Genomic DNA, 15,313 nt, shown 5'->3' on the forward strand with positions numbered 1-15,313 from the left:
GCTTTGTGTCTCCCAGGTTAAGGCTGCCAGGGGCTCAGCTCTGCTTACATGGATGGGACGGAGACCCGACAGCGGCGGCCAGAGGAACTGGTTCTGCCACACACACTCAGTCCTGGAAGACTCTCTGCAGCCTCAGAAGATGGACCTCTGAGTGAATCTGAGAGCCAAAGGGCGGTCCCTAAACCACTGGGGACTGAACTCAGCAGGGAGACTGCCTTGTCCATTGGCCTTCAGGTGGTAGTGCCCTTCATGTTTGCAGGACTGGGACTCTCCGGGGCTGGTGTACTTTTGAACTATTTCCAGGTAAGAGGGAACTAAATGGTAATAGTGCTGTTGGTAGCATTGTTGAATGTCATCCCTGAAGAGTAGGCAGCTGCACGTTGAGTCCAGCTTGAGGGAAAAGGGACAAGGCCTTCTCTTTCAAATACCATTTTTCTACAAATTGGGCAAGATTCTTTTAGTTACTGGTGATGGAGACTAAATTTAACCCAGGTTAAGCTTAAAAAAGACAATTTATTAACTCATATAATTGAAATATCTAAGGGGTTGGATTTCAGGCATGGCATGATCCAAGTGCTTAAATGATATCATGGTGCTGGCTTTTTCTCTGTCACTCAGCTATGTTTTATTTTCAGGCAGAATTCTGTGCCTAGAGGGGAGGATGGCCCTTGGCAGTTAATCCTTAGTACATGTGTTCTTAGAAAAAAAAGAGACCTCTTTATCAATGTCCACATCAATCTCTAAAAATTGATCCTGATGTCAGGCATCCACTCCTGTTTCCAGTCACTGTTCCCTGAAGGAGGACATTCTCTGCTTGGCTAGCTGACTCACGTTGTTAATCGCTCTTTGAAGGGAGGCAGGGCCTGTTGATTTGCAGCCCTCCTGGAATGCCACATAGTGAGGAACTGGGAGTTACCCATCAGACAAAAATACTACCGATGAACCATGCCTTTCCTGTTCTTCTACTGGCAGAGCCCCGTTCCTTTCATCAGTGTGACCTTCAGAAGTCCTCCCTGGAAAGGCATAATACCTAAGGATATTCTAAGTCATGACTGGCCAGATCTCTCCTATCAGCAACCAGCAGAGAACAAAGATTGTCTAGAGTGGGGCAGGCTGGGAGAAGCAGGGCTGACACATCTGACAGCTCCCAGCCTGTGCCTCACACAGTGCTCTAGGGGCTCTGCACTGGGGGTGGGGGTGGTGGTGGGCTCTCTGTGCCTGGGAACTTGGGCCCTGCCCCTCACTCATTTGAGTCCCAGTTCTGCCATGTAGCTGTAAGGGTGGTAGTTTAAAATTTTTTTTAAACCAACACTAAAATCAGATTTCATGTAAAAGTCTGAATTTCTGTTTTCTCTTGAAAACCTGGCAACTGTTACAACGTTGGACCCACATTCTCTCAGGGCCACAGTCAATGGTTGCTGCCCTCTCTAGGTGGCCATGTTCTCTAGTTTGCCACAGTCCCCACCACTCCCTCTTATTACACCGTCCTCCTTCACTCCATCACCTGCCTGGCCCTGCCCCACTCTGGGGTTCTCAAAGACCCTTCCAACAACCATCTGTCTAGTTTCTCATGACATCACCACACCAGTGAACAGCTCCACTCCGAAGATCCACCTAGACCTCGTCAGGCCCTAGGATGGCTTTCTATTAAACTGGCGTCCCTATCCCGGTTGGATTCAGCCCTAGTCCCCATGTTTGGTCTCTCTCTGACCTCCAGACCCCTCAGCCCTCTCCTTTCTCCCGGTGACCTGGTGGCTTCTGGCCCTTCATCCTTCTTTAAGCCATGGTCAGTCAGCACTGCCCTAACCTCCAGAGCACCTCAGTGCCTGGCTTCCATAACCTGGAGATTCCTCCCCACCCCACTCCCACCTCCTGCCCCTGCCTCCTCACTGCCTTCCTTACTTCAGGTCCTCCTTCCTGCAGTCCATTCTCTGTACCAGCAATTTTCAAAACGTCTGTTTTGTCAAGGTCTCCTACCAGTATGATGTCACTGAGCATGTATCCCACACCCTCAAACACACACACACCTCACACATATATATTTATACGTGCATTCATAGACATCAATCCCCTGTATGTACACACATTGGTTTAGAAAGTGTACACACACACATAAGTTTATAAATTACATATGGAGAGGCAGTATAATAGTGAACTGAACTGCTTTAGGGCCCAGACTCTGGAGCTTTTTCTAAGTGGGTTTGAGTCCGACCTTTGTCACTTACACAAGTTGCTCTTTGTTCCCCTATTTTCTCTTCTCTAAATTAGAGTTGACCCCAACAAGGTTGTCAAGAGGACCATGAAGTGCTGGTCACAGTGCTGGGCATTAGAAAGCACCCAGTGAAGGTTAACTGCTGTTGTTCCTGTAGTCACTGATATTCTGTCACGCGCAGTGCTGGGCCAGTTTTCAAACACTTACATAAAATTTCAACTCAAGAGGATAAAGATTAGGCAGAAACATCCATTCTAGAGTTTCTTTCATGTGTTCATTGGACCCACATGAGGGTCATGGCCCAACTGCTGAGTCAGGGGGACCGCCATGATGCAGATCTGAATTTTAAAATCCCTGTTGATTTCTCTATTAACTGTGGAATAAAATCCAGGCTCCACAAACTGGTACCCAAGGGCTCCCCTTGGCTGTATCAATTAGGTTGGTTTCAGCCACAAATATCAGAAAGCACACCTAGAATAGACTAAATAAGAAGGAAATCTGTCATCTCCCAAAATGGAATTTCCAGGATAGGGTAATTCAGGGTTTGGAAAGTGTTATCATCACCAGCCAACGATGCCTCCAAGAAACCAGGACCTTTCCAAGTTCCTGCCAAGTCAGCACCCAAAGTTGGCTTTGTCCTACAGCTACATCACGGTCAGAGGGAGAAGAATGGGTCATGTGTTCTGGCTCCTCCTTCTTAAGCACAGAGAAGCTTTCCTAGGCACTCCCAACAGAATCCCCCCACTTCTTACTGGCAGATTTGAGGTACATTCCACTTTGAAACCAAAAATTGGCAAAGGGATTGGAATGGCCTCGATTGGTTTGGCCTGCTTGAAGTGAGAAGAGGATCCCCTGCCCTGTGGGGCAGGGGTGGGTTCTTGTGTACAGTTGGGTTCCCTGGGGAAGGCTGGAAAGGGGCAGTGGTGCCACACTGGCTCAGGGCTGCTGAGGCTCCAGTTCTGCAGCTCTGTCCAGTGGTGCTGGCTCTAGTCTCAGCAGCATGGTAGCCTCCAGCCTCACTTAGACTGTCCCCTCCCTGTGCCTGCCTTTCCACCAGCCCCAAGTGAAGAGGCCTCCCATCATCCTTCCTGCCCCATTTCACATAGGCAGTCTTTCATGGAGGTGCTGGCCCCACTGATGTTTCACCTTCACAGATGATGGGATATTTGCCATTTCCTTTTATCTTGGGCGTTGATCTGGTGTGTCTTTGGTTTGAATGTGAACTCCCTGAGAATAGAGGCTACACCTTTTTTATTTTATTTTCCTGGAAAAGGTAGAATATCCATGTGGTTCAGGGTTCAAAAGGTTCACCAATGCAGGGACCAGGCTCCCCAGTATACACAGAGGCAGCCAGTGGACCCCAGTGGGTTGTTTTCTCCTGAAGATATTTTATGCACATACAAACAAGTATCTGTATCTGTTCATCTGCTTCTGTATATTTGTCTCTTTTTTCAAGTTTTAGCACATACAGACTGTTGAATGTTTTACTTTTTTCACTTTACAATATAGCTGTACAGTATATTCACTACACAATGTTCCCTTTACAATATTCTTTATAGGTATATTAAGAGTTTCCTTTTTTTAAATGGTTGTTCAGTGTTCCGTTATACAAATATACCAGAATTTATTTAGCCATTTCCCTTCTTATGTGCTTTTAAATTTAATTTAATAGTTTGCTATGGCTGCCATAACAGAGTACCACACCTGGGTGGCTGAAATGTCAGAGACTTCCTTTCTCACAGTTCTGGAGCCTGGAAGTCCAAAATCAAGGTGCCCTCAGCGTCGGTTTCTCTTGAGGCCTCTCTCCTTGGTGTGCAGATGGCCACCTTCTCCCTGGTCATCCGTCTATGCATGTCTGCGTTCAAATTTCCTTTTCTTGTAAGGACACCAGTCATATTGGATTAAGACCTATCCTTATGACCTCATTTTAATTTAATGCCTTTTTAAAGGCCCAATTTGTTGGCACCAGATGCAGTCATATTCTGAGGTATGGGGTGGGTGAGGAGGGTTAGAACTTCATTTTAGGGGAGGGGTTATGATTCCACTCATAACAACAACTTAAAATGGTATTACTAACAAAAGCTGCATTGAATCATCTTGACATTTCATACACACCTGAGTAAATGAGTAGGATAAATTGTTGCAAGTAGAAGTGCTGGGTCAAAAGATGCATGCATTTTCAACTTGGGCAGATATCCCCAAATCACTTGCCCTGGAGGTGGACCAGAGCAACAAAACTAGAAGCTGATTCTTTGAAAGAATTAATAAGATCGATAAACCTCTGGTCAGACTTATCCAGAAGAAAAGGGAAAGGACCCAAATCAATAAAATCATGAAGAAAGGGAAGAGATCATGACGAACACCAAGGAAATAAAAATAATTATTAGAAATTATTACCAGCAACTATGTACCAACAAATTAAGCAACATGGAAGAAATGGATGCCTTCCCAGAAACTTATAAACTACCAGCTGAAGCAGGAAAAAAATAGACAATCTGAACAGACCAATAACCAGCAAGGAAATTGAAACAGTAATCAAAAACCTCCCAAAATACAAGAGTCCAGGGACAGATGGCTTGCCAGTGGAATTCTACCAAACATTTAAAGGAGAATTAATACCTATTCTTCTGAAGCTGTTTCAAAGAATAGAAATGGAAGGAAAACTTCTAAACTTGTTCTATGAAGCCAGCATTACCCTGATCCCAAAACCAGGCAAAGGCCCCATCAAAAGGAAGGATTACAGACCAATATCCCTGATGAACATGGATGCAAAAATACCAAGATCCTAGCCAATAGGATCCAACAGTACATTAAAAGAATTATTCACCCCTACCAGGTGCGTTTTATTCCTGGAATGCAAAGGTGGTTCAACATTCGCAAATCAACGTGATAGAGCCTGTCAATAAAAGAAAATTGAAAATATGATCCTCTCAATTGATGCAGAAAAAGCTTATGACAAAATACAACATCTTTCTTGATTAAAACTCTTCAAAGTGTAGGGATAGAAGGAACATACCTCAATATCCCTCCACCACCAAAGGAGAATGCCTGTTTTCCAGCACTTGGCAACATAGTTTATTATCAAATCCTTTGATCTTTAACAATCCGATAGATGGAAAATTGCATTTCATTGTACACTCTATTAGTTTCTATTATATGTAACACATCATCCCAAAATTTAGCAGCTTAAAATAGCACTCACGTGTTATCTCCTGGGTGCTGTGGCAAGAATCCAGGTTAGCTGGTTTTCCTGTTTCCCGGCCTCTCAGCAGTCAAGATGTTAGGCCACAGCCGTGGCTTCTTCCCAGTGGGCTCACCCTCCCCCAGTGGAGGGATTCAGCTCCTGGCAGGTTGTCAGACTCAGGGCCTCAGTTCCTCACTGCCTGTTGCCCAGAGGCCACCTTCAGGACTTTCCCTGCTGGACGTGTCCAACATGGCAGCTTCATCAATGCGTGAGGTCCGAGAAGGAAACGGTCTGTTAGCAAGACACAAACCACTGCCTTTTATAAACTCACCACGGAAGAACATTTTTCCTCTTTTGGCTAGAGGCAAGTCACTAAGTTCAGCCTGTGTTCAAGGGGAGGGGATTACACCAAGTGTCTACACAGGGTATCAGGGGCCATTGTCGAGGTCCCTTGTGGTGTAATTTGCATTTCTTACATTAACGAAGTTGAATATCTTTGGATATTTGCTTCTATTTTTTGCCCATATTTTTATGGAGTGGTTATCCTTTTTCTTATTGATACCTAAGCGTTCTTTATATATAGGGAAATTGGCCCTTTAATTGTGATATGGATTACAAATATGTTTCTCATTTTTCTGTTTATCTTTTGACTTTGCTTCTGGCCCTGCATGTATTTTTTTTTTTAATGTAGTGAGATTAATACTGTTTCTTTTAAGGCTCTGAGTCCGTGTCCTCCTTAGAAACAGAAGCTGCCTCTCTTATAGCTTTCCAGCCCCTTGGGTACCCACACAGGGCAGCATATTACAGGGTTTGGGAATATGTTCATATGAAGAAGAAAGAACCCCATTCTTTGTGATGAGTCTGATCTCTTTGCATTACATATAGCAAAAGTTCAAACTGGTGGTCTCTGCAGAGTGGTCAGGAACCTTGGGCCCCATGGAAGTGGGTGGGGGTAAAGAGGAGGGAGGGTCTGGCAGGGATGGTGCCTTAGCAGAGACACTCGGAGCAACCTAGAAAGGCAGGAGGGCAAGGGGCTGGCGGGAAGGGAGAAGCAAGGGGGTGGAGAGTTCTGTGAGGGAAGGGACTGGAGCCTGGACTGAGTGTCACAGGGGCTGAGGCTAGCCTGTTGCCTCCCCTTGGTGAGGGAAGATTCCCATCCTAGGGTTATGGAGGTGGTCGAACATAGGGCACCCAGCCCTGGAATGTTGAGAAATACCACAGGTTATGAATCACAGGGACTCCTAGCCTGAGAGGGGCCAGCAGATGCTGTGCAGGGCCCTCAGTAGGGAGTGCTTAGGAGCAGAGTGAACCTGCAGGGGCTGTGGGAGGCACTGTGTGGTATCAAAAGAGTGGGGGAGCCCCTGGTTTCTGCAGGAGGGTGTGACTGGCATGGTCACAGGACGGCAGGGAAGTAGAGTCCACTACTCAGGGATAAGAAGGCACCATCCCTATGATAAGAAAGGCTGTGAGAATAGCGGGGTGGAACCTGTGGGTAGGCTACTCAGGACCATCCTGCTTTGCCCCCACGTCACAGTAGCACATCATACTGCTAGTTTTAGGCCTCACACCACATTGATCCTGGGATGCCTTGACACCAGCTTAAACCTTGGAGGTGACTGGGACTTCTAGGGAGCAGGCAAAGTGCCTCCCGAGCAAGTGAAGCAGCCTCTTGACCTGAAGGGAGAGGGTGAACTTATAGGGGTTCTCCATTACAGCCCATAAAGGCAATGGAGGGGCCTGTTTTGGGGGTGCAGGGAGCATGTATCCCCAGGAGCATGAATCCAGATTAAAATCAATGCCAGATTAATCAACCTCCCACCCCCAGTGGGGCTCATTTGCTACCTTGTACCTTAAATAGGAGTTTTTTGAAAAGAACAATGTGCCTCTCAATTCCACTGGCTGCAGGGGAGGTGGGAGTTTACGGAGTCCTTCCTGTAGAGCCAGCATTGTGTATCCTATATACCCAGGAGGGCCTGGCCGTGGTCGGTAATGTTGGAACACCAAGGAGGACAAGCGGTGTCCTAGTGAGGCCTTGTATGTGGCCTTACTATATATGGCCTTGTATATGGCCTTGTATGTGGAGACATCTATGACTTTGACCTATACTTGGGGTGTCTCAGAGACAAGAGTGTCCCAAGTTCTTCCTTACCCTGAAAGGAACAAGTTAGGCAGTGGCCCAGGAATTTGTGAAAGGTGCAGATGGAGACATTTGCTGGCCAGGGCACCCAGTGCTAAATGGCAGTCTAAAGTTTCGGACTTCTGCTGACTGTGGGGTGGGTTGTGTCCTTCGTTAAGGACATAAACATTCCACTGAGCCCCGTCACATGGTACAGTGGTCATACCACCCATAAAGTATACAGATGCCATTGCTGTGTGTTCAGTTGATGTCGTGGGGGCTCCCTACACAGCCAAGGGGACCAGGGGAGTGGTGACAAGGGACTGAGGCATTCGACAAGGGACTGAGGAAGAACAGGGGAGACCTCTTCCTGGAGGTGGCATATGCCAGGGGTCCCAGGTTTGATTCTATCCTGCATTGAGGAGGCCTCAATAGCTATGCCTCCCAAGGCTCAATGGGCAGCTGAGTATGGAGGGTCACAGGCCAGGGTCTGTGAAAACCTCTCTTTCCAGGAGAGCCCAGTGTGTGGCCAGCAGTTGCTGCTTGGTTGGTGTATTGTGTAGGCAAGGAAGGTATTTTCTTGCATCTGAAGGCCTTGGGCACTGTGTGTCCATTATGGATATATGGTCTAGAGACCAGGAAGCATAAGAGGTTGCTAAAGCTTTTTCAGTGAAAGAGTATTTGAGGGCACTGATGGGAATGCCTCTTGACTTTATTTTTTTTTAAAGATTTTATTTATTTGAGAGAGAGAGAAAGAGCACAGAGAGAGAGGAAGAAGGAGAAGCAGACTCCCCACTGAGCAGAGAGCCCAATGCAGGGCTCCATCCGAGGACCCCAAGATCATGGCCTGAGCCAAAGGCAAACGCTTAACTGACTAAGCCACTCAGGTGCCCCATGCCTGTTGACTTTAATTTGGACAGATTCTAGGGCCTTTTGTTGGAGGTGTCCATTCAAGGCAGGTGTCTTTGCAAGTGACAGCATAAATGGGCATAAGTAAAATGTGTAGATGAGCACTGTGTTGCCTCTGGATCCAAAAAGGATTAAAAGATGTTGGGCTTGGGGCGCCTGGGTGGCTCAGTTGGTTAGGCGACTGCCTTTGGCTCAGGTCATGATCCTGGAGTCCTGGAATCGAGTCCTGCATCAGGCTCCCTGCTCAGCAGGGAGTCTGCTTCTCCCTCTGACCCTCCCCCCTCTCATGCTCTATCTCATTCTCTCTCTCAAATAAATAAATAAAATCTTTAAAAAAAAAAGATGTTGGGCTTATATTAACAGTGTGTGTGCTGAGAGATCAGTAGCTATTTTCTGACAGTGTCAAGGATGGAGTTGCTCTGGATTTACCAAAATAATTTTCATGAATCTGCCAAGGTGGCTGGCTTTGCCTCCTACATGTGGAGTCATGGCCATTCTCTCTTTATGAACTCCTTTCTGAGTATTTGGATGTCCTTAATGAATGTGTCACTTGAGTCTCCCTGGAGGAAGACATCATAATGTAATATCAGACCTGTGCTCCTCGAGAAGGGTGCAAGCAGTTAAGATGTTGTCTGCAAAGATTGTGCATAACAGAGCTGGCGAGGTACCCTGTGAGTAGCCTGGAAAAGTCTACCGTGTCTATTCTGAGTTGAAGGTTAACTGCACCTAAGAGGCTGTTGAAATAGGCACTGAACAGAACACATTAGCCCAATCTATAGTAGCAAAATACTTAACGGTTGCTGATTGGGTGGAGTCAGTGATCTCAGTAACATTGGATGGGGGTCTCTGGATGGAACCAGAGCATTAAGGTTATGGTCATGCACTCTGAGGCACCTTATATTCTTTCCAGGTTTAAGAACAGGCCAAACTGGACCTTTAAAAGCAGAAGCAGTGGGGGTAATCACTCCTTCTCCAAGTAGGTCTTGTATGATCCATTTCAATCCTTGAAGACCCTGTGTTAGTTTACATTGGACTGTGTTAACTATTTTAGCTCAGCAGAGGGGGGTGTTTCATGGGGTCTCATTTTTGCAATTTAATTTATATGTCAGACTAGGTGACAGGAGTGTCATAGAGCACTTGCACCTACCTCCCCCCACCCCCGCCCAAAGGCACCTCCTGCCAGGACATGGCCAGTTGGCAGTAGTCCTTGACTTGGTGACAGGAAGAGACGGCCGTGCCCAGGAGAGACAGTGAGTGGAACACGGAGCAGGCTAACATACAAGTTGGCCAGCAGTTCGCGGGTCCATCCCAGGCAGCCCTGGCCGTGTCAGCAGCTAGTTAGCAAAGAGCAACTGGTGAAAGCTGACCAGGATTGGGCTGTCCTATTTATGATGCCAACTGTTGGAATCACCTCCTCCTCACTCCATTGGTGAGAGAGGGTTTCCCACCCTAGCATTATGGAGATGGCCCAAACACATGGCAACCCCAACACTGAACAAAGGAAATTACTGGGTTTTCAGTCACGTATACTCATAGCCTGGGGGAGGAGGACACTGCCTACCACCCAGAGACACACAGGGTTGCGCTGGGGAGCAGAGTGAACCGCCAGGAGCTTCAGGAGGCAGGCTTTGTAGTAACAATACGATAAGGTGCCCCTGGTTCCCATGGCAAACTGTGGGCTAGCCAGAACTAAAACCCCCTACTCGGGAATAAGCAGGAACTGTGCCTGGTCCCCTTGATAAGGAGAGTTGCTTGACCAGAGGACCTTGTCTGTTGGAGTAGAGTAGGGAAGGGAAGTTACAGTTAGACCATTTGCTGCCCTCCTGGTTTCACCCGATGTCAAGGCAGCAAATCATAATGATTTTAGGCCTTACACCACTCAACCTATAGAAGGCTGATTGGGTTTCTTTTTCTCTTTGTTTCTATGATTGATTTGTTCATTTGTTCACTCATTCATGCAACACGTGTGTGTGTGTGAGAGACAGACAGACAGACAGACAGAGCAGCACTGTCCTGGACACTATGGAGGACCCAGCAGCCAGGCCCCACTCTCACGGCATCATAGTCAAGCAGGGAGGGACAGACAGCAGTTGCCTAAGTCAGTGTTAGACAGCAGAAAGGGCTCTGAAGACAAGTAGGCCAGCTGTGCCTCAGCCTCAGAGGGGGAGGCCGGAAGAGGCTTGAGGACTAGAGGCTGGAGTGAGGCCCGAGTGACATGAGGGAGCTGCCTAGAGAAACCGTGTGTGAGAACGGCTGGCCCTGGGTGGGAGGACGTGCTCTAGATCCACGTGTTCACCTGTGGGTGGGGTTCTGCCAGCCACATAAGAAGCAGGAAATAAAGGAGAACCCCTCCTGTTATTGAAAATGTAATCGGCTTGATCTCTGAGACCTTAACAGGATGGGGAAGAATTCAGGTCTTTTAAGCATGACCCTGTGGCTCAGAACCAGCCCAGGCTCAAGGTGACCGTGAAAGGAGTAAGAGGCCATTTGGAAGGTGTGCTGCAGGGAAGATAACCATTTCCCACTGAAGAATCAGAAAGGAAAGCTAGGAACGGTGGTGTGCATTCCAAAGCCCTCTGCCACCCTCTGCAGCCCTCCTAATTGTCCTACAAATACACACCCCCTAAAAATTGAGGGGGTTAGAATAGATGAGGGATTCATGCTGTAGGCCTGGGGAACCTGATTCATTGGTCCGTGCCTGGGTCTGGGCTGCACGTTTCAGGTCATTCTGATGGTAGAATAGACTGAAAACCACTGATGCTGTCCCACCCCTCATGATTAGAAGTTAGAGGCCCACACAGGGGCAGGGACTTATTCAGGGTCACCCCGGAAACCACCTCATCCTTGACCCAGATTCTACCCTGCTGCCCAGCGCAGCCCCAGAATCTAGTTCAAGCTCTCTGAGATTTTCTACTATGCTACTGAACTGTTTTTAAAATCACATTCCTGATTTTCTGGATTATGACCCAATAAACCATGTTGACAGATTTTGTTCTCAAATAGCACAGGAAAGTAATTTTTTTCATGTAATGATATCTTTTATTTATTTTTGGTGACAATTTATGTTTCGATGGTTATGAAAGCAAGTAATCACAGTAGAATATACAGAAAATTATAAAATAAAGCTCACTTTTAATTCTATCATTCAAAAGTAGCCACTTTTAGCATCTTGGTGTATATCCTTCTGACCTTTTACTGCTTGTGTTCACTGCTCTGTGTGTGTGCATTTATGTTAATTTCTCATTTGATTTTTTTTAAACAGAAATGAGAAACATTTTTGTAATGATTAAGAACTTGCTTAATTAGGAATCTCTTTCTGTGTGAAATTATGTAAATCATTGTCTGTTTCCATACCTTCTGTACTGATGAGAATGGTTCAGGGGCCCACTGTGTATAATTATACATTGTATTAGGATGTTTGACCAAATTCAGAACTATAAAGAAATCGCAGGGGTTGCTGAAATCAGAAGAAAGTGATCACTTGTTGGGGGCCCCTCCAGCTGGGTGCCGTGGGAGCAGTGTGATCAGTGTCCAGAGAAACCAGGCCAGCTCCAAGTGGTTCTGTTGTAAACCAATTAACTTCCGCAACCTCTTTCTCAAAAACATGCCATTTATTTCTGCCTTCTGCTGGTTTAGACTCTTGTTTGAATACAGGGACTGATGGCGGGCAGCAGTAGATGGGGGAAGGATAAGGAGTGGACTGCAGGGAGGATGGTGGAGGCGGTCTGCACCGGGAGTCAGGGTCTCAATCCCGCCTCTGATACTGACATGTGTGATGATCTTGGGCAAACCCTCTCAGGGCCTTCGATTTCTTTCTTTCTTTCTTTCTTTCTTTCTTTCTTTCTTTCTTTCTTTCTTTCTTTCTTTCTTTCTTTCTTTCTTTCTTTCTTTCTTTCTTTCTTTCTTTCTTTCTTTCTTTCTTTCTTTCTTTCTTTCTTTCTTTCTTTCTTTCTTTCTTTCTTTCTTTCTTTCTTTCTTTCTTTCTTTCTTTCTTTCTTTCTTTCTTTCTTTCTTTCTTTCTTTCTTTCTTTCTTTCTTTCTTTCTTTCTTTCTTTCTTTCTTTCTTTCTTTCTTTCTTTCTTTCTTCTTTCTTTCTTTCTTCTTCTTTCTTCTTTCTTTCTTTCTTTCTTTCTTTCTTTCTTTTTTCTTTCTTTCCTTCTTTCTTTTTCTTTCTTTCTTTCTTTCTTCTTTCTTTCTTTCTCTCTCTCTCTCTCTCTCTCTCTCTCTCTTTCTTTCTTCTCTTTCTCTTAATTTAAATTCAATTAGCCAACATACTAGTTTTTGATGTAGTGTTCAATGATTCATTAGTTGCGTATAACACCCAGTGCTCATCACGACACGTGCCCTCCTTAATATTCATCACTCGGGTACCCCATCCCCCAACGCCCCTCCCTTCTGTAACCCTGTTTGGTTCCCGGAGTCCAGAGTCTCTCATGGTTTGTCTCCCTCTTTGATTTCTTCCCATTCAGTTTTCCCTCCCTTTGCCTATGGTCCTCTGCACTATTCCTTATGTTCCACATATGAGTGAAACCATATGATAATTGTCTTTCTCTGACTTATTTCACTTAGCGTTATACCCTCCAGTTCCATCCATGTCGATGCAAATGTTGGGTATTCATCCTTTCTGACGGCTGAGTAATATTCCATTGTATATAGGAACAACATGTTCTTTATCCATTCATCTGTTGAAGGGCATCTCAGCTCCTTCCACAGTTTGGCTATTGTGGACATTGCTGCTATGAACATTGGGGTGCATGTGCCTCTTCTTTTCACTTCATCTGTATCTTTGGGGTAAATACCCAGTAGTGCAGTTGCTGGGTTGTAGGGTAGCTCTATTTTTAACATCTTGAGGAACCTCCATACTGTTTTCCAGAGTGGCTGCACCAGCTTGCATTCCCACCAACAATGTAAGAGGGTTCCCCTTTCTCTGCATCTTTGCCAACATCTGTTGTTCCCTGTCTTGTTAATTTTAGCCATTCTGACTAGTGTAAGGTGGTATCTCAGTGTGGTTTTTTTTTTTTAATTTTTTATTGTTATGTTAATCACCATATATTACATCATTAGTTTTTGGTGCAGTGTTCCATGATTCATTGTTTGTTCATAACACCCAGTGCTCCATGCAGAACGTGCCCTCCTCAATGCCCATCACCAGGCTAACCCATCCCCCTACCCCCCTCCCCTCTAGAACCCTCAGTTTGTTTTTCAGAGTCCATCATCTCTCATGGTTCGTCTCCCCCTCTGACATTCTCAGTGTGGTTTTGATTTGTATTTCCCTGATGGCTAGTGATGGGGGTGGAGCATTTTTTCATGTGCCTGTTGGGCCTTCGATTTCTCATTTGCAAAAACAGAAGGTTGTACTTCTTGGTGAACATCCTAGAGATATTTTTGCGAGTTTGGTGATGGATTGAACATGAAATGATTCAGCGTGAAAGGGCATTGAGAAGCACAGATGGCTACACAAGGGAGTGAAGCTCTTTCATTTGTTCATTTATTCATTCACTTCCAGGTCTCAGTGCTATGTGTGGTTGGTTGATCCTCATCTCTGCTCCCATTCCTTGGGTTTCCTTCAGAGCACTTATCACAGGTCATAATTACATTTTCATTTTTATGTTTGGCTGCCACACTGGAAGGCATGTGGAAAGCATGTGTCTTTCAGCTAACATGTACCATGACACTTAGACCAAGAGTCTGGCAAATATTAGCCCCTCGGTACTAATTTCTGGAGTAAATGAATGAATGCTTCCCCTGCTCTGAAGTTGCAGCAGTGAGTCAGCCAGATTCCAGTCTCAAGAGGAGTGCACTCCAGGAGGGGAGAGTCAATGTGTGTGCATTTCATGCTGCCCCTGGGCAGATGTGGGCTTGCCTTCAGAGAGGTTCAGAAAAAGAGCTTGGGAATTCTGGGGAAGACGTTAGGCTCTGGCCAGGAAACTGGGATGGCCTCAGAGATGAGAAGATACTTTAGTTGGCCCTGAGGTTTGACAAGAGTTTGGCCTGAGCAGTGTGTAGAACCTGCAGAAGGAGTATTGTGAACATAGGCATGGCCCATGTGAGGGTCCCGGGAAGTTCCTTCTAGGCTGTGCAGTGTATGACCATGTTCTAGAAAGAGAGGGCTCAAATGGATGCTTTTCCCCCCCAAATTGTGAGGGACCTTGAATGTCTGGCCACAGAATCTCAACTTTTTCCGGTAATGAGTTGACAGCTAATGAGGATATTTGGGCAAGCAAGTGACTCGGAGATGTAATATAAAATGTAATGTGAAGAGCATATTACTTCTGGTGGACAGATGGGTTAGGAGGTAGTAAGGGCCCTGGTGAAGGTAGTGTCCATGAGCTGGAGAGGAGGGGACAGACATGGGAGAGACGTGGGGACAAGCAGATTGGATGTGGGGTTGAGGTGGTCAGGGGATGGGTAATCAGAGTGGGTTTTGGGTTTCTGGCAGAACCATTCATTGAAGCAGAAGGCTAGGGAGAGGGGTGGGAAGGAGTGATCATGGAAGACTGATCGAGTTACATGGGGGTTACACGGAGTCTGACAGCTCAGGGGAGGCTTGATAGTTGTTAGTTTATCTGAGATGAGAAAAGTAGAGAGTGGGGATGAGGCTCCCCAGATGTCCCTGTTACCTATTGCTGTGCAGCACACCACACCCAAATTCGGTGACTTGTATCAAGCCAGTCGTTCAGTTTGATCATGAATCTGCAGTTTGGGTAGGGCTCCATGAGAATGGGTGTCTGCTCCATTGCAGCACCTGCTGCTGTGGCTTGCTACACATCATACGCAATGCAGAGTAGCTCACTTACATGACATGACAGTTGCTGCTGGCTGTCGCCTGGAATCACAGCTGGAACACCCATAGGGGGCCTCTCTGTGTGACCACTTGGGCTTCTCACAGTGT

At 46.1% G+C, this 15,313-nt stretch overlaps 1 protein-coding gene across 6 annotated transcripts in view; it reads left to right on the forward strand.

Annotated features, from left to right (window-relative positions):
• The window catches only part of SLC41A3 (solute carrier family 41 member 3), a 94,421-nt gene that overhangs the window by 10,832 nt on the left and 68,276 nt on the right, over window positions 1-15,313 (forward strand). For all 6 annotated transcript variants that reach the window (XM_035723260.1, XM_035723268.1, XM_035723263.1 and 3 more), the window contains exon 2: window positions 17-303. In XM_035723260.1, the coding sequence (XP_035579153.1) occupies window positions 49-303 (255 nt within the window). In that variant the 5' untranslated portion in view covers window positions 17-48. The remainder of the gene's footprint in view (window positions 1-16; window positions 304-15,313) is intronic.

The sequence above is a fragment of the Zalophus californianus genome, chromosome 1 (assembly GCF_009762305.2).
Source record: "Zalophus californianus isolate mZalCal1 chromosome 1, mZalCal1.pri.v2, whole genome shotgun sequence".
In the NCBI taxonomy this organism is placed as follows: Eukaryota; Metazoa; Chordata; class Mammalia; order Carnivora; family Otariidae; genus Zalophus; species Zalophus californianus.